General features: G+C 40.5%; 1 protein-coding gene across 1 annotated transcript in view; it reads right to left on the bottom strand.

Annotated features, from left to right (window-relative positions):
• SKAP1 (src kinase associated phosphoprotein 1) overlaps positions 1–19,525 on the bottom strand; it is a 311,263-nt gene that overhangs the window by 265,967 nt on the left and 25,771 nt on the right. The window contains exon 3 of the mRNA XM_018565965.1: positions 18,077–18,094. Coding sequence (XP_018421467.1) covers positions 18,077–18,094 — 18 coding nt within the window. The remainder of the gene's footprint in view (positions 1–18,076; positions 18,095–19,525) is intronic.

Genomic DNA, 19,525 nt, shown 5'->3' on the forward strand with positions numbered 1-19,525 from the left:
CCCCCTCCAAACACACCTTGTCTGCCACCACACTCACTACTCTCTTCATTTGATCCAGTCACCAGAGACGAAGTCACTACTCTTTTATCTAACACATGCCTAACCACCTGCCCCCTGGACCCCATCCCCCTCACAACTACTCCGGTCACCATCTAGCTCTATCCTACACTCTCTTACTCACATCTTCAATCTCTCCCTTTCTAATGGTGTCGTCCCTACCCCTCTAAAACAAGCACTGGTGACTCCCATATTAAAAAACCCTATTTGGGGCCCACCAGTCTGAACAACTTGAGACCCATCTCCCTGCTCCCATTTACCGCCAAACTTCTTGAACAGCTGGTCCACAACCACCTGAGCTGTCACCTTACCGTTAATAATTTCCTTGACCCATTTTAATCTAGCTTTCCTCCGCAACACTCCACAGAAACTGTCCTTCTAAAACCTACTAATGATCTACTAACTGCAGAAACCAATGGCCACTACTCTATACTCAAATTTTAGACCATTCTGCTGCCTTTGACATAGCTGATCACCTACTTCTCCTTAATAAACGCCAATCTCTTGGCCTCCAAGACTCTGCTTTCTCATGGCTCAACTCCTATCTATCTCAGCGCACTTTCAGTGTCACCTACAATTGTACCTCCTCCTCTCCTCTTCCTCTTTCCATGGGAGTCCCCCAAGGGTCTCTCCTTGGGCCCCTTTTATTCTCCATCTACACTTCTTCCCTGGGTCAATTGATAGCCTCCCATGGCTTCCAATACCATCATTATGCTAATGACACCCAAATCTATCACTCCACTCCTCAGCTAACCACCTATGTCTCTTCACGTATCTCTAATCTAGTCAGTGACATCTCAGCATGGATGTCATACCACTAACTCAAACTCAATCCGTCAAAAACTGAGCTTATAATATTTCCTTCTCTCCATGTTCCCTCCTCCAACGTCCCCATCACCATCAACAGCACTACGATCAACCCCTCCCATCAAGCCAGGGTACTCTATGTAATTCTGGACTCTGAGCACTCCTATTTCCACTCACTATCTAAATCTTGCCGACTCAACCTCCGTAACATTTCTAAAATATGCCCCTTTTTAACAAACGAAACCACAAAGCTTCTAATTCACTCCCTTATAATCTCTCGCCTTGACTACTGTAACTCCCTCCTTGTTATCCTACCACTAAACAGCCTACCTCCCTTCAGTCCATCATGAATGCTGCTGCCAGACTCCTCCACCTTACCAACCGCTCAGTGTCTGCCGCCTCTCTGCCAATCCCTCCACTGGCTCCCAATTGCCCAACGAATAAAATTCAAAATACTAACAACATACAAAGCCATCTACAACTCCGCTCCAACCTACATCACCGACCTCATCTCAAAATATCATCCAAACCGCCCTCTCCGCTCCTCTCAAGACCTCCTGCTCTCTAATTACCTCCTCCCATGCTCGCCTCCAGGACTTCTCCAGTGTCCCCCATCCTCTGGAACTCCTTACCCCAATATGTCCACCTATCTTCTACGCTGCCCACCTTTAGGCGATCCTTAAAAACCAATCTCTTTAGGGAAGCCTATCTCATCTCAACATAACTGCCCTTTTACTTCTTCCAATAACTCAATCTAAACAATTATTACCTTTTGTATCACTTGCCCCTCCTACTAGATTGTAAGCTCTCACGAGCAGGGCCTTCCTAACCCTATTGCACTTTTGTAGTCCTCTATAGCCAGTGGTATTTGGCAGTGCACCACTGTATATTGTATTATTGCTGGGATTTGTTGTGCTCCTCTATAGCTGGTGGAATTCCGCATTGCGCTGTATAATGTATTATTGCTGGGATTTGTAGTCCTCTATACAGCGCAATGCAGAATACCACCAACTATAGAGGAGTACAACAAATCCCAGCAATACATTATACATACATGCCAGAGCTTGCTCCTGTGATGGACTACAATCTCAATACAAACTAGTAGTCCCATCACTGGAGCCATTTTTAAACATTTATTTTATTGTTTATCCGATTAATCGAACTTAAAGGGGTTCTAAACCCTCCGTTTTTTTTTGCTTATATCTACTGCTAGCATGCAGTAGATATAGGCAAGAAGTGTAAAAAAAAAAAACCGCTCAAAATCATTTTAAACTTACCTCGTTAGCCCCACTGCAAGAGTTAATAATATTTTCTTCTTAAACTTGAAGTCAGCTGCACTTTTTTATGAACCAGACAAGAACGTTATAATTTCACTCCTTGTTTTTATTCGCACACAGTATGTATTTCGTGATAATGCTTAGCAACATGTAAGCAATGCACAGTGCAAGGTGTATAAAATAGCACACAAAATAAACTTCTGTCAGTCTTATCACGTTACAGAAGAAAATTCTCATTAACATTGGAAGCTTGTAAAAAAAAGTCATGAATATTCTGATTCTGGTGACAGAACAGAAGCTGACATTCTTAGCTTGCTTTTTATATCTTTACACAGATTCCTAACTATGCTCCACATAATTAAATCTGAACAGTCTACATAAATATAATCCTACCAAAATGCTTTAACCTACATCGAGATGACTGTATAAATAATCCCAATATTATAAACAATATAGCTAATTGATTGTTTTTGATCATTTTTGTTCAGATTCTGTTTTATGTAAGTTTACAAAAATATATAGGCCTCTCCCATTACAGTCAAGTGATTTGCTCTTATTGTGGATTATTATATACAGTATATTTCTGCATTTCATAGCATTGCATTAAAAAGCAAGGTGTGATAAACTCTGCAATAACATTTGGTGGATCATGAGAGAAATCTGAATATAGCTGGTCAAACAAAGAGCCTCCCTCCACCCAACATGCACACCAAATATGAATAGCAAGGGTTCTCTTCAATTAATGCCTGGACGACTAACAGAGACTGCTTAGTTACCGTCATTCATGATTTGTCAGATCGCTAAGCTAGCAAACACCGGTCTCCTGAAGTCTCCCTATGTTTTTCATGTTCCTTACTGCAGGGGTAGGCAATTTAATATGAAATTCAGGAGCCAGTCTGTCCAATCCAAGAGCCAGCAAGATTTTTTTTTTTTTTTTAGGAGCCAACTCCAACTGCAAAAACTAGAGAAAACCTAAAAAGTTCGGGGCCAGCTATAATTAAGGAGCATTGACTACCTGGCTCCTGGGATTTGTCTAGACTTGTCTAAGGCTCGATTCACACATTAGCAGTTCTCCTCGTGTATTCGAATGCGTGGAACCGCGCAAAACATAAAAACTAATATATCCCAATATACCTTGTTCACACCTGCACGACATCCACATGGCAACATGAATGAAACAGCGCATCGCACAAAAAAACTCCATGCGTAATATTTTGGGCGAATTCTGCGCATTCCGGCTATAGTAGTAGCCGCAAACGTCTGGAATCTGTGCATATGTTAAAATGTGCGAGTTTTTCCCGTGCTGATTTTCCAACCGCTATGTGTGAACGGAGCCTTAGACATAAACTTTGATGATCTTTACCTGTGTATGGTACGCTTTAAGGAAACGTGATGCCAAATGGGGAATCTCCATTTGGAAAGCTACTTGGCTTGCTTTTTTGCTGATTCAAAGTCTACAGTTCTTTCTGAGCCATTCCCTCACAAGTAGGTAGATCTGGAGTTCTGACTTACCTCTGCCTGAGTGACTCAGAAAATGAGGAAAGAGACAGACAGACAACCAGCTTTTTTAGAAAGAGGTCAGCAATGGCAGCCTTCATATTGCTCTTAGCATAGGTGTACTCTCAGACATTTGTTAATATGTATGACCGGTAAAAAAATACATACCAACAACCCTGAAGGAAATATGACACTACGGGGAGAACGTTGTTTGCACAGATATAAGATTTGCAAACAAATTAGAAATCAGCCCCTATATATTTCGTAGGGATTATATCTGAGGATATGTTTACATGAGCATTTGAAGGTGGTGCGTGTAAAACCTTTCTAGAGCTGCAGCTAACGATTATTTTCAAAATCAATTAGTTAGCCGATTATTAAAGTGATATTAAAAGGCAAAAAATGTTTTCCCTCCTCCCCATGTAAATGTCAGCACTTACCTTAAATTATGTCTCTTTTTCCGATCTTCCTCTTCTTTCCCCATGTTTTCATCTGTCCCTCCAGCGGTGTGACGTCACTCCGATCCAGCGCTGACTGCTCTGTCTCTCCGATCCAGCGGTGTCTGTAGGCGGGTGCACGCGTCCATACACTTACCTTGCGTCTCTGCTCGTCTCCCGGCCGAGAATCGGAACTGCCCAAGATCCTTTGCGGCTGTACGAGCAGTTCTTGATTCTCGGGCACGGGATCGAGCGGCGATAACCAGGTAAGTTTAAAATGATTTTAAGCGTTTTTTGTTTTTTTTTACACTTCTTGCCTATATCTACTGCATGCTAGCAGTAGATATAAGCAAAAAAAACGGAGGCTTTAGAACCCCTTTAAGTTCGATTAATCGGTTAATCGGATAAACAATAAAATAAATGTTAAAAAATGGCTCCAGTGATGGGACTACTAGTTTGTATTGAGATTGTAGTCCATCACAGGAAACCTTTCTGACTCCAACTGCCTGACAATTGCCAGGTACAGTGATCACAGTGGTCCAAATGGCCAAAATCCACAAAAAGAACAAAAACACTGTTTTTTTTTCTTGCCAAATGCAAAAGAGTGAAAAAACACACTGCCAAAGTAACAGGTGACAGTAATGGGGATTTTCTATAAACCATAATTCTTCCTGTTTCAAGCTGGACATTCTAGCCCACCTGCAGTGGTCACCAACCTTGTTTTAACAAACTGCAACAGTAAAAGACACTAGATAACTGAAACATTTGATCCAGTTATTTACTCAATAAAAATGTATTTTTAAATTGAATCTGTATAATTACTAGAACCCATCTTGATATCAGCCTTTTAGGGCAGGTTCACACCATTTTCCGGACCAGATCTGAACCAGACCTGGAACGCAGTACATTGCGTTTTGCCGCATTCCAGAGCTGTCTGTTTTTTGGCGCTTTTTTTAAGCTTAAAATGGGCTTTCAGGTGCGTTCCAGTGCGTTTTTGATGTGTTTCCAGTGCGTTCCAGACCAGCAAAATGAGACATTATTGAGGCAGTATTTTTCTGGTCTGGAACGAACTGCGCTGGTGTGAACAGGGGCCAGAAATAGCAAAGGGATACATTAGGATGCATTTTGGGTCTAGCAAACAATCTGGTCTGGTCTGGTATGGTGTGAATGGGCCCTTAAAACTTTCTGCACAGCAAAACTCCGGAAGATCAGCATTCTTAGCCAATAAGTGCTATACTGCGCCTCCAGGACCTCATCAATGTGCTGCTCCTCCTTCATTGTTCAGTCAGCCCGGTAAGAAGAGGGGTCCAATGAAGGAAATGTTTGCAGCAATCTGGGTACTCACCCAGTACAACAATTATGACAGGAAGGGGGTAGGGGTGGTTTTGAACTGTGCAGAGCAAGATCTGATATCAGATATAACAATAAGTATATATCATGGATATCTTGTGATGATGTTTTTTTGGCGTTTTACTTTTACTTCTGAACCAAGCAATTCTAATGAATTTCTATAGAGTGCTCTTTTGACACATTTGCCACACGTTCCCTGAAAACAAAAACAAACATTTGCAACATATTCCACTTTTATGAAGCTGGCTGAGAAACATGTAATGAATGGAGAGAAGTCACAGAAAAGAGATAGACAACAAAGAGACAAAAAATTGCTGCAATCTCATGTCTTCAAAAATGTACCAGCATGCTGGCACATATCACAAAAAACTAAATTCACCTTTCTGTACACAGTATACAAAATGAACACAAATTTACAAGCTTACAAACTGAACTCACAAGTTACAGGCTCCTGACACTTCTAGTTGGTAAAGTCTGTCCTTCTGCAGATTGGTACACAGGCTTTCACAACCACACACCCTGTTTTCTCCAGCACTCTAGAGAGCATTCTCTAGCACAAAAGATTAGATTAACCAGAAACTGTCACTTGAAGTTATTGAAAATGAAAGGGATACAAATAGAAAAAAAACACTGAAGAATTTATTTTGCTTCAGTGGCTGGGCAAAACATCTGGATCATAACCAAATCAGCAATTGGACCCAAAACGTGAACCAGTTAGATCTTAAACCCTACTCCCTGACCCTGCCTTAGACGTGGACTATATACTTCTCTGAGACTGGAAGTTATATCCTAATTTGCACGGGCAGGTTCTGATTTTGCCCCAACATATGAGTTCCAAATCCAGAAGTATGATCAGTGATCATCTCAGCACTTGCTTCTCTATGCTTAAAGGAGAATTATGGGGAGAGTGAAATGCACTCATCCCCATAATTAGAGCCGACGGGTGACACTGCAGCTGTCACATGTTGGCTCTACACTGAGTGGCCAGTTTATTATGAGCACCTGACGTTTGTAGGCAAATTAGCTATAATTTCGCGCTGAAGTTGCTAGAGGGCCAGACCATTATAAATAGGGAAGCAGGTTGTTTACCACGACAGTAGAAGTGATTTTTTTCTGAAGATACGGGTAAACAACGCGATTTAAACAGCCTTTGAACGTGGGATGATTGTTGGCGCTCGGAGCCATAGAGCAAGTATCAGCAAAACAGCAGAATTCGTTAAATGTTCAAGAGGGGCTCATTGTTAAAGTGTTAAAAGACTGGACTGTCAGCCGAAAATCTGGGTCTGAACGTGCAAATTGTGTCCGTCAGCGACTAGTCAATGTTAGGGCAGAACGGAGAGTGGCAAGACTGGTACAAGACAGCAGAAGGGCAACAGTGCAGTGTCAGATTCCTCGCATCACCTTCCAACATCTCGTGGAGTCACGAGGTGGCCCAATAAAGTCATCACGTGGAGTTATCTCATGGCCCAACGAAGTACTGATGGGGTGGTCATAATAATCTGGCCACTCAGTGTATAGATAGAAAACTGTGCGATCACATACGAATGATCGCTCAGTTCCGGATCTTCTCCATGCAGAGAGTGGTAACTGTTAGTCACCGCTCCCCGTAGGGATTACCCCCTCCCCTCTTCGGTCCTCCAGCGCTGACAGCTGGCTCTGCCTATAGAGCCTAACATATGCTGAGGAGGAATCTCCCGCTGGGCCGAGCTTCAGTATTGTGCTAGTCGGCCACGCTGGCTGTCAAAATACCTGAACAATCTGATTGGATGCAGGCAATGTTCAGGCATTTTGAGATCCAGCAGGGCTGACAAGCAAAATACCGAAGCTTGGCCCAGTGGGAGATTCCTCCATCTACACTGTTTATCGTAGATGAAAGAATCTGTTGCACTTTTTCCATCTGACCATAGAAAATCTGCAGAAAATCTATAGTTGTATGGCCAACTTTACTTCCCTGAAAACAGGGAGCTTTGACTGAATTAACAGGATTCCAGGAGAGGCAAGACAATAGAGAGGGAACTCCAAGTACTATTGAATTTCTGTGCGGTGTTTACATTTTTAACACATCATAAATTTCGACCTGGTTACGTTGTCATTACAGCTCTTAGAAGTACTCTCCAAATGCTGGCATGAAGGCAGGAGGATTCTGTAAATAATAGTTAGTGAAATCACTTTGCACTCCATTAATTCATAAAACACTCTTTATCTACTTCAAAAGCAATCTCTTTGTCACCACACAAAATGGTGTTTTCTATTTTAACGATTTGCTACTTGTACTTGTCATAACTACATGAGGCAAGTATGTTATTGTAAGCGGCATTCTCACAGTAAAGTAACATAGCTCTCTATCATTCTCCTACCTCCACGCTACCCTTCAGCTACAAGTTTCAGGCTGCTAGTAATCCCCTCATAAATCAAAGGCATAATCCTTATTCCAACAGAAGTATGAAGCAGGAAGTGAATACCTAAGGGAGACAAGATCGTGCTGTCACATTGCACAGTAAAAAACAAGGATCTAACAACGATGATGAATGTAAACTAAAAGACTGTGCAGACCTTGTCCATCCTGAGGAAGGAAAAGCTAACAGGACTACCACAATATTTGTACTATTCGAATTTGCTGAAAAAAGGGAAAGACTTGCAGGAGCCTTAGTACATAGAATGATTTGAAAGTGTATACTGGTAGCATTCTATAATGTGTTCTACACTGAGGCCTCTGTACTTACAGTTGTACTTGCTGGGAGCACACAACATAAGGGCAAGGTGTTCGGTAGTCCAGTAGTGGCGAATTCCAGCAGGGATGACAACACTGCCTGGGATTTCAACTACTATTTTTCTGTGTTAGCAGTGTTTTTAAAAAGACAAAACATGGGAAAAACGTGCATATAATGCAGTGATGTACTTTGTGTTTTATTTTGGCATTTACCTAGACATACACTTTAATTGCATTGATGTGCATTTTATAACTTTGGAAAGTGTGCTTTTTATAACATTGGAAAGCTTACAAGCATTAGTGGTGCCAGGTATAACTCAGCAGTGAGCTGTGGAGCGCTATAAAAAAATGCTACATGCAGCATCTGACATGCCTAAAGCATGTTTACCATAAGCTCTGATGAAAGGCATTCAGAGAAGTCAATATTACTGAACCAGCCATAATGTGCTAAAAAGTAGAATCAACATCTAAATTGCCAAAGGATAAACCATGCCTTGTAAGAATAAGCCATATATATACAATTTTTATTTTGTCAATACTAGTGATTTTCATACCTTTGTTGGTGGTTGAAAAAAGACCAAGAAGTTAGTCCGTCCCACACACATTTCACAAAAAAGTAAACTTTATAAAGCAAAAGGCCTAACTGTAAGGAGTGGGCAATACTTAAAATTGATATGCAAGTACATCCAAATCAGTCACAAACTGAATGTCTCGAGCTGCGAATACAAAGGGACACCGCTTCAGGATACACTCATATCAATTTCCCCGTGTCCTAGGTACAACCTGTAGAAGAAAAAAAGTAGCACAGATGTCTGAAGAAACCTGGCGGTCTAACATTTTTGACGATGAGCTATTTTTTCTTCTGGGGAAGAAATTACAAATGATCAGTTGCTACTAATGCAAAGCTAAGCCTATAGTCCATTTCCAACGAGTACCATCATTGTTCAAGTACATGGGAGCTTTTCACTTCACCATAGCCACGCTCTATTCTCTGTACTCCACAAAGAAGACAGAGTGATGCTGCAAACATCCAACAATAAATGTAGAGCACTCAGGTGTCATTCACACGGAACGGACATAAAGTGACTTTATATGAAAGACACAACTGTAATACTTTTAGTGTAGACACAACCACAGACTCTAAATCAGTGGCAGAAATACCCCCAAAAGTTCCTCTGCATCACACTAAATTCAACAAAACAGTACAATGTTTTAAAAAATAAATATAGAACACTTACTAGTTAGTACCGTATTTTGGCGATTTAGAAGAATATTTAGAAGAAAAGGTAACCCATTCCATGGTTTGTGGTGAATTACATTTAGTAAAGCTGAACTTCAGGCAAGCATAGAAACACCAACATTAAAGACAATCTTTAAGCCATGCCAAAAAAAAGCAAGCAGAGGGCAAAGGTCTAGTCAACAGCATTTCCTCTATGCTCCCTGAGAGTCCTGTCCTTGCTCGAATGGTCATTTTGAAGGACATTGCCTTTGAAACTGGCTCTCCTCAACCAGTAGCATATGCACTGAGAGAAGAACTTTGTGCACCTGGGAGCACCTCAAATCCTTTATAGTGGACGAAATCACTGCTGGAGGGTCCTATGAAATGTTAAACAACATTGTGCATAGTGAGGTAGCTCCCAGTGATATAGCCCAACCAGCCTTACTCACAAAGTGAGTCTTTAGGGACAGAATCATGCTCTGGGACTGTGTCCAAGCTATGGACATAGAAAGCACTCCATGGCTATCTTTTACCATTACACTTAGGTCTGGACAGGTAGACACTGCACACTTCAGAGCCCAATGCCCCATGTTCAGTCCAGTGGGGTCCGGGTACGCCCTCCAAAGCCAGGCTGAGTAAAGACCAATCCAAATAGTACTTTAGAAAGTTTAATAGTTTATTAACCTATTTGGGCCTCAGTTTATATTATCACAAACAAATTATGTTAAATTATGGTTATTTAATTATTCAGTTTAAAAAAAATGAGATAATGAAATGTGAATTTTTATATAAAGAATATATAATTGGAGCGCAACAAGAAAATGCTTCCTTCTCTAATTGAAGACAATGGAACGCACAGTGCTCCAGGAAATGCATCAAAGAATGGTATAAAAATCACAGGTGTTGCAAAAAACAGACTACGCCCCTCTGATGAAGCCCCTGCTTGGGGAGAAACGTATAAGGGTTGAAGCGTGGATAGCTGTTCTCCAGCCATGGCGAATAACTGATTCCAGCTATTTATTTTGTTAATTGAACATCACGGAGTTCACGATTTGTTTGCCCCACCTTGTGATTATCTCAGCTACAGATTCTACAGGATAAGAGCCTCCACTTCAATGAGAGAAGTACATTCACATATGAATGTCTGCGCAAAAGATACTATTTCAGCCTTACCAGAGATTGCCAGTCCTGGCTAATATACGGATTATATATACGTATATAGGATACACTAATCTCTGATGTGGCTGACTGTGCATGACTTTGCATTTAAAAAGTGGAGACTTTATCAGTATACCAAGACATTCCCGTGTTTATGATGATCAAAAAGTAATGATGTACAGTGGTACTTCGGTTCACAAACTTAATTGGTTCCACGATTCTGGTCGCGAACCGAATCACATCTCCCCATAAGGTTCAATGTAAATAAGGTTAATCTGTTCTGACCCCTACAAACGTGGTCGCAAACCGATTTTGGTCGTGAACAGAATCAAATTTTCCCATAGTGTTCAATATAAATGAGGTTAATCCGTTCTGAACCATATGTAAAAAAAAAATGTAACCACAAAAATATGAAACAAACTACAGTACGTTCTTGTCACCTTCATTAACGCTCTGCACATTCTTGTTACCTTCATTACCGCTCTGCACTTTTTTCCCACCAGGCTTGCTTTGCACTTTCTGGTTACCTTCATTACTGCTCTGCACGTTCGTGTCACCTTCATTAACGCTTTGCACTTTCTTGTCACTTTCATTAACGCTCTGCACTTTCTTTTTACCACCATGCTTGCTCTGCAATTTCTTAGGAGCCATGCTGGATTGAATACTGTAATACTGTACAGTACTGTACTAAAAAGCGTCACAGTAAGTGCGCACAGCTCTGTCTGCGACCGCGATCTTGACTACAGAAAGCCACGACCATGTGTCAGAGTGGGGAAGATAGCCAAGGTCGTGTTCATCAGCCAATGCAGAGTTCGCAAACGGAGACAAAATTTTGCCAAACTTCCTGTTCGCGAACCAAGGTACCACTGTATTTCATTTATGAGATGCACAGCTGATTCTGTTGGGCAATTTACCTATATGATCCGGTATATCAAGTTCCAGAAACCATCTATTATCACTTTCAGATGCTTTACAAAAGACATTCTCTTCAGTACTGCATTTAATTAGCTGGGGCTATCTCTACAAGCTGATATCAATTAGAGGAGGGGATAATCCTGTCGGACTCCCAGATTCAGGATGACATGATGTTCTCTGTATTCAGAAAAAATGAGAATATTTCTATAGCTGGGATCATGTTCATGAACACAATAACAGATATCCATGATATATGATTTATGGATACTTATGATATAATACTGGAGCCATGGCCGGTATGGAAGTAGTTTTAGGATGTTTTAAATGAGTGTTTATATATCCATTTTTTTATATATCTATAAACTAAGGTTGATAATTTACATATTTTTGGAAGAGATAATTGGTTTTGATGTTTACTACCCTTTTGGGATCTCTACTTGGGGATGTAATTTTTGTTTGTGACCAATCCAAGTAGCTGCAATGTAGAGACCAGCTCAAGCAGCGATGTAAGGAAATCGGACTAAAGTCAAAAGAAGAGAAAACCACAATTTAAAAAATGAAGAAAAGATACTAGCGCAAAAATTGGGGTGTACTCATTATCAACGTTTACAAGAAAGGTCAAGATGACAATACTAGAGGTGCACCGAAATGCAAATTTCAAAACCAAAATAACAAAAAATGTGAGGCCGAAACTGAAAATGTTTTTTATTTTAACTTTTTCAAATTGTTTTAAAATATTTTATTTTGGGACGCCGGGTGGCGATTCAGGATTCTATCTTTCCTCTACACCTTTCCTTATGCTCTAGGACTACTGTCCTCTGTTGCTTGCTCTGCCCTTTCTTTGCACACATTTGCTTATGCTTCCAGTACTCTCGCCTGAGGCGACCTTGAGTCATCACTTCTCATAGATTGGATTCAACACAATAGCAATAAGTGCTCCGTTCTGTTCCCTCTGAGTTTGTGATGTCACAACTGACACAAACCAAAACTGAATTGGTTGCAGAATTTTTCTTTTATTATATGCACACCAGATGCTGATACACTACACAATTGAACTTGATATCCAAACGGTACAGTATCTATTTACTACTTCTAGTGGAAATTGATGTATATAGCATTACCTAAGTGTGATCTCATGGTATCTTCTGTAATCTATGTATCAATGCTCATGACTGTATCTCTGTTATGTATGCTTTGTCAGTAAAATAGAAAAAAAGATTGGAACACAGAGTACTCAATATCTTTTTCTGCTTCCCCTGTTATAAATGAACAGGAATCCTCTATACTGAGTGTTCCTGTTCATTCACAACATGAGAACATAGTATGCTTACTATAACCACACTCATGAATGAACAGGAGGTGATGTAGATCACTTCCCAGTCATTCATAATTGAGGATATGGTCAACATACTCTGTCCTCAATTATTTACAAACACTCAGCGATCACTGATCACCAAGTGCTTGTACCTCGCTCTCCTTCCTGACAGCTGTCACAGGAGGCTGGGCGAGCGGTGCAGGAGGAGAGATGCCGGCTGCTCACAGCGCTCTCCTCCCGCAGTGCTCGGCCAGCCGTCACAGTTTCTCTCCTCCCCGCTGGGACACAAGGCAGCACCCATCGGGGAGGAGAGAAAGAATGGATGCACCGCTGTATCGGCCAGAAAATGGCACTTTCAGCAATATGCCAAAAGTGCAATTTTAGGCCGATATGTTTTCGGCGGCCGATATATCGGTGCATCCCTACACAATACATATATATCCAAATATATACATATCTACTCATAATTATTTGATACACAGTTTTATGAATGAAATAACATTGATTATGCATTTTTTCCAACATATGCACAGTTTTAACTGCCCAAGGTTGTGACAGGTTTATTAAAAAGATGCACTTCAGAAAATAATCAGTATATTAATAATAATCATCATCAGTAATTAATAATGATAATTATTGTTCAAAGCAGGTATTCCATTCCTGTAAGACATTAAATTGTTATAGCATAATGAGCCCAAAAACCCTCATGTTACAAATATCTACTAGTAACCAAATCCACAGCATTGGAAAAAAAGTGTCTTTGTATCAACCGTTTGCTTTGCTTTCAATTTTCTAAACAGCAATATGACAATGCAAACTGAAATTTGACTGGCTGCTATGACCAACAGTTCCACTTTTTGATCCACCACTTTAACAATTCAGCCTTTGAAAGGCAGCATGCTGTTTCCATAGCAAAAGAATACTGTGCTCTCTGGGCACTGCACAGCTGCACTACATCTCACACATTTACATGTTATGGAGACATTTACAAGGAGAAATTATAGTGTTCTAAAATTTGTCACTGTCAGACACAAGACGATCATTTCATTTAGGAAAAAGAGAAACATCACGGGCCCAGAATAAATTAGCTAATCTATAAATGCTACCTTGTTTGACAAAGAACTTAAAATAAAGATGTTTTTGCTCTACAATTTTTTTGAACACTGTTAAACCCACAAGCAGAACATAACATAACTAAAAAATATTTAAAGGGGCATTCGGCCCTTGAACAGAACCTAAACTCTGTCATGGCATAAAACACGTGGGCTTCAATCTCTGACCTCTTTGGAAAAAGTTTGTTTGACAGGCATGTCAATCTACTGGCTTAACATTTTTTAATTTGTAGGATTTGGCCTATTAAAAGAGTTTATAATAAAATGAAGAAAGCCTGCAATCTGAGTCATGAAATGTACAGATATACATCATCATGTCACCTCTACATTACCACAATAAATGGTAATCACTTACAAAGAGGAATGGACTTTAAGGATACCTCAGTAGTGGTTCCATCAAGCATACAAAATGCACTGTCTAATAGGGATGCACCAATACCGTTTTTTCGGCATCAAGTACTGATATTTCCGCTAGCATGGAGCCGGCTTCCCGGGCAATCAAGAAGCTGCCTACAGGCTTCTTGATTTCCAGGGAAGCTGGCTCCATGCTGTTTGGCCGAGAAGCCGGCTTCCCAGCCAATCAGCATCAAGCCAGCCAAACAGCGCGGAGCCAGTTTCCCGGCCAATCAGGAAGGAGGGAGGCAGGTAATTACCCGCCGGCCAGGCTTCCTGATTGGCCGCCGGCTCCATGCTGTTTTGGCTGGCTCGATGCTGATTGGCTGGGAAGTCAGCTTCCCGGCCAATCAGCATGGAGCTGTCCAAACAGCATGGAGGCGAGGCATTACCCACCACTGGGCTCCACTCACGGCACTGCCGGTCAGAGGAAATCTCCCTCTGACCAGAAGTCCTGGTATCGGGTAAGTATCGGAGCATTTGGGCGAGTACTGGTACTTGCTCAAATACTCGGTATCGGCACCGACACCGATACTAATATCAGTGCATCCCGATTGCCTAACATACAGCCACTAGAAGGAAATTCTACATATCTGCATGCTGAATATCACTGAACATGAACTACTATCTTTAATTTACATGGAAACTGGATCACAGAATTAACTAATCTACCGTCTTTATTTTTTTTTTATAAAGAACATTTTTTATTCTTCATATGCTAATCCATACACAGACCAAGTGCATTGTTGGCTAAGTAGAAAGCGCTAATTAAAACTATTTTGTGCCTGTTCCTTTTGTTTGCCGCTTGAAAACATCTGGCTATTGTATTTTGTCAAATAAAGCCAGATGTTAAGTGCATCTGGTAATGGCACCTAAACAAAGGTTTTAATGCAATTAGGAAGACCAGACTGCTGTGAGGCCTGTATGAAAATGTGATAACAATTCTGCTGGGATCTCTCAAGCAGTCACACAGGCACTACGTGCTCAAGTACCACATGACCAAAGAGAGCAAAAAATCTGCATCTTGTAATTTGTTCTCAGACACAATAAAAGATTAGATAGAGCAATTACAGATCCTTCAGATATAGTTCATAAAACATTCCAAGTAATAAGTGTTAGTAGCTATCGAAATAGCCAACAGATCTAAAATAAAAAAAAGGCAGAAACTGCTACTATATTATAGATAATAGAAAAAAAAATAGTATTGGGCTGTTTAATGAAAACTGCAGCACAGAAAAAAAGGATATGCTGCACCAAACGACCAGATTTCTTGCTTCCCATCCCAATGCAGATTAGAAAATAAACAATAAACCCTTAAAATGGATAGTGAAAGCATGAACACCTTTTTAACTGGCTCCATGTTACACAGATCACCCTCTGTTTGGCACACATAATGCTGGCCACACATGCATTATACACGACTATTTGATCTGAGCATTCAATCAATCAGATGTAGAAAACGATTGTTCAATATAGCATAAGCCATGCATTTGTTAGCATAAATCCAGTTGCTGTCAATTACTGATTCATTAGATCAGAAATGACAAATAATGCTTCCTTTGAGTTAGAATAAATCAAAGATATATAGTGACAGATGAGCTTTTGAATGATCCCTTCTTTTTTAGCTTTGATTCAGTGTCATAAAATTGGTAAAAATGAATTGAAATAGCAGTGAAACACAATTGCCATTTTCTACATTCAATCAAAACATTAGATGGGTCAATCAAATAATCAGTTTGATATGTTTATAAGCATAAGGCATGGATGTAGATATTCGCAACAACAACCTTTCCAGGTGACAGGTAAGTTTTCGGCTGATATCCAAGGTGCGTCTTCAAATATGAGCAGTCATCACCAGCCCACCAATACTGGAAAGGTAAATCAATTAGCTGAAATGTACTTTATCCACTAGTTGCTACTATTCCTCTTTGATAAGGTTAACATTGCCTCTTCATTTAATAAGCATCTGCACTTGGTGAATGGCTTGGCAAAACAGCCAGGTGCTCTTGTACACAGATGCGATCTCAAGCAAGCAAAAGGTTTGGGGCCTCTTAAGCAGTTGTCTACATGAAACCTCATGCTGCCCATGGCAATTTTGCTGCTTTCAAACAGCATTCAACTACAAATGTTTCCTGGTTTCATGGGACCAGTTGTGGTGCAAATCAATCAAAAGTGCCTGGATGAGTAGCATTGTGGTAGGTTTGATAGATTTCTACAACTTTTTAAAAACTTTTCAAAAGGACCAACAACCAAACGGATCACGGCATCATTTCACCAAAACCTTAGATTAATGAATGGTGTGAACAGAAACTGGTAATAGTAGGATGAATTCATCTATTCAGTAACTTTTATGGGTTTCAAAGCTGGTTGAAATTGCCTGAAAACTGACAAGTGTGGCCAACATTAGTCTCTGAGTCTGAATTAAAGATAAGTGATATAAACTTTTAATTGAATGATACAGTTTTGTATTATCATACACAAACCCTTCATATAGCCTCTTATAAACTATAAAGGATAACGTCCTTGGCGACTCGCTATCAGGAGCTAGGTCCTTTATTTGGTGGAGGAGGCATAAGGGGAAAGTTTGCTTTGGGAAGGGTTGTGAAACAATTATCACAGCCTGCAAAACACTGGCCACCACTAGAGTCCGACTCGCCCAATTCTGCTGGCTAGATACATAAAGACAGATACTTGCACACAATTTGGTGCACTCTAAGGGCTGTGAAGTAACAAGGTAATTCTCAAACACTTCTGAGATTGTCCAAGCTATCCTGTGGACTGGAATCTTGGCACACTTTCACCTTTCTCACTGCCCACACACACCGGACACTTGACTTGGGGTAGCTGGCCACCATCTGCAGTTTGTCAGCTGACTGGTCTACTAGGCTACCATACACACACACACATCCTTATATGACAGATATAATAGATTCCCACTGACACTAATCTACATGCAATCAGCAGCCCCATCCCTGTTTGTAAAGACCTCTCCTTCTCTGTTGCTTTTGCAGTCACACTGTCTGTAGGATTCTTTTGAGGGCTTGTGAGGTGATTTTTTGATTACTCCAATGTACAGCAGCAAGAGTACAGGTACTGTCAGAGATTTGTTAGTATCTAGGTGATAATTCTTCAAATGCCCAGGCCCAAGTCATCTATTTTTGTGAACATTTGTCTACTATTGACCACTAAATTAAGAACATATCTCACTTTTAATGTTACAATAACTTTTAGCAAAATAGTTATATGAACATAAATTAGTAAGCAGATTTTTTAGGTAGCTAGTACCAGCAGAGACAATCAGGCAAAAGCAAAATAAAACCTTCTGGATTACTACAGTGCTTTGCACAAGTATCCAGTCCCCTTAGACGTTGCCACATTTGGTACTGTTTGGTACTGTAATGACTTAACAGCTAAACACAATGGCCACTATTCCTTACTCTTGCTATTAGACCTTTCTGCTGCTTTTGACACTGTGGACAACCTGCTCCTCCTCAAAAAACTCCACTCACTTGGCCTACAAGACTCTCTCTCATGGTTCTCCTATTACCTATCTAAGCGCTCCTTTAGTGTCACCTACAAATCTAATTCCTCCCCTCCTCTTCCTGTAGGGGTCCCCCAAGGCTCTGTCCTTGGACCCCTTCTCTTCTCTATCTACACCTCCTCTCTTGGTCAGTTAATAACCTCACATGGCTTCCAATACCATCTCTATGCCGATGACACTCAAATCTATCTCTCTACTCCGCAACTCTCCCCCTCAGTGTCCTTGCGTGTCACTAATCTACTATCTGACATATCCGTCTGGATGTCGCAACACTTCTTAAATCTCAACCTTTCCAAAACTGAACTCCTGATATTTCCTCCTGCCCGTGCACCTTCCCCCAACTTTTCCCTTGAGATTGTTAACACAACTATCCAGCCCTCACCCCATGCCAAGTTCCTAGGTGTCATCCTTGACTCGGATCTCACCTTTCTTCAATTTATCAATTGCCCCTCCCTTTTAGATTGTAAGCTCTCACCGGCAGGGCCCTCCTTACCATCTTGTCTTAAATTGTATTGTGACTGTAATGTCTTCCTTATATTGTAAAGCTCTGTGCAAACTATTGGCGCTATATAAATCCTGTATAATAATAATAATAATACTGTTACAAGCTGGAATTAAATTATTTTATCTGTGTTTGTCACCACGTGCTTTTAAAAATATACTTTACATTTTGAAGGTGAAACATATTTTGACTCATATTTGGCTGCAATTACAGTAGTGGATCTTTTGGGATAAGTCTCTAAAGATTTGCCGCATCCTGTATGATGTTTTAGCCTTGTATGATTGGAACCATTGTTGAACAGCAACTTTAAGAGCTTGACAGTTTCCCAGCTGGATTGATGTTTGGGCCAGTCAGATATTCAGGTTCTTGGTGTGTAACCTTGACTGTGTGCTTAGTCATGCTAATGTTAACTATCATGCTAAAAGGTGAACCCTTGCGCTAATTCTCAGATGTCGTTCCTCGCTTCGGCAGGACATATACTATTTCTCAGATGTCTTGCAGATTGAAAAAAAGTTTCCTCTAGAACTGGCCTATATTTAGCTCTATCTATCTTGAATAACTAGATGTGCCGAGCTAAGACAATGATCAGATATAAAGAGTAATAAAAAAAAAAAAAATTAAAAAACAGTGACTCAAACAAATGTCAGTGAAAAAAAATCAATCAGGTGTAAAGAATCTTGCCTTCAGTTCTGATCAGTTTGCCAGTTACTGATAACTAAAAAGCACCTTTTTCTACATATTTACAGAGTCTCCCACCTGCCTTTTGGTAGACTTGATTTGATATATTGTTTTTGCAAATACTTTCTTCTTGTTCCTCTATAATGAAGCCCAGGTTGGTGGCACATGCAGGTTGAAGTTGTCCCATGAACAACTTCTTCCACCTTAGCGGTGGATGTTTTCAGCTCCTGCAGACCATTGGCCTCTTTCAGCTTGAAGATATAGTATGTGTTTTAAAGCACAATTAAATGATATTCAAACACTATTCAGACTTTTAAAAAAATAGCCCACAGAGTTTAGAGACTCAAGACTTGCATATGGCACGGGTGTATTTGTGGTCTCGCAAGAACAAGAAGCAATTTTTACCATGTGAACCATAAAAACTCTTTAGAAACATTTATATTCAACTGTCCACAAAGTTCTGACAATGAGGAACCTCAGATAGATTTAACCTCTTGCCGTCCGCCCGATCGTCTATATGTGCTCGTTCGCGTCCCCCCCCCCCCCCCCCCCCCCCC

The sequence above is a fragment of the Nanorana parkeri genome, unplaced genomic scaffold, assembly GCF_000935625.1.
Source record: "Nanorana parkeri isolate BGI_ZX_2015 unplaced genomic scaffold, ASM93562v1 scaffold905, whole genome shotgun sequence".
NCBI classification, from domain to species: Eukaryota; Metazoa; Chordata; class Amphibia; order Anura; family Dicroglossidae; genus Nanorana; species Nanorana parkeri.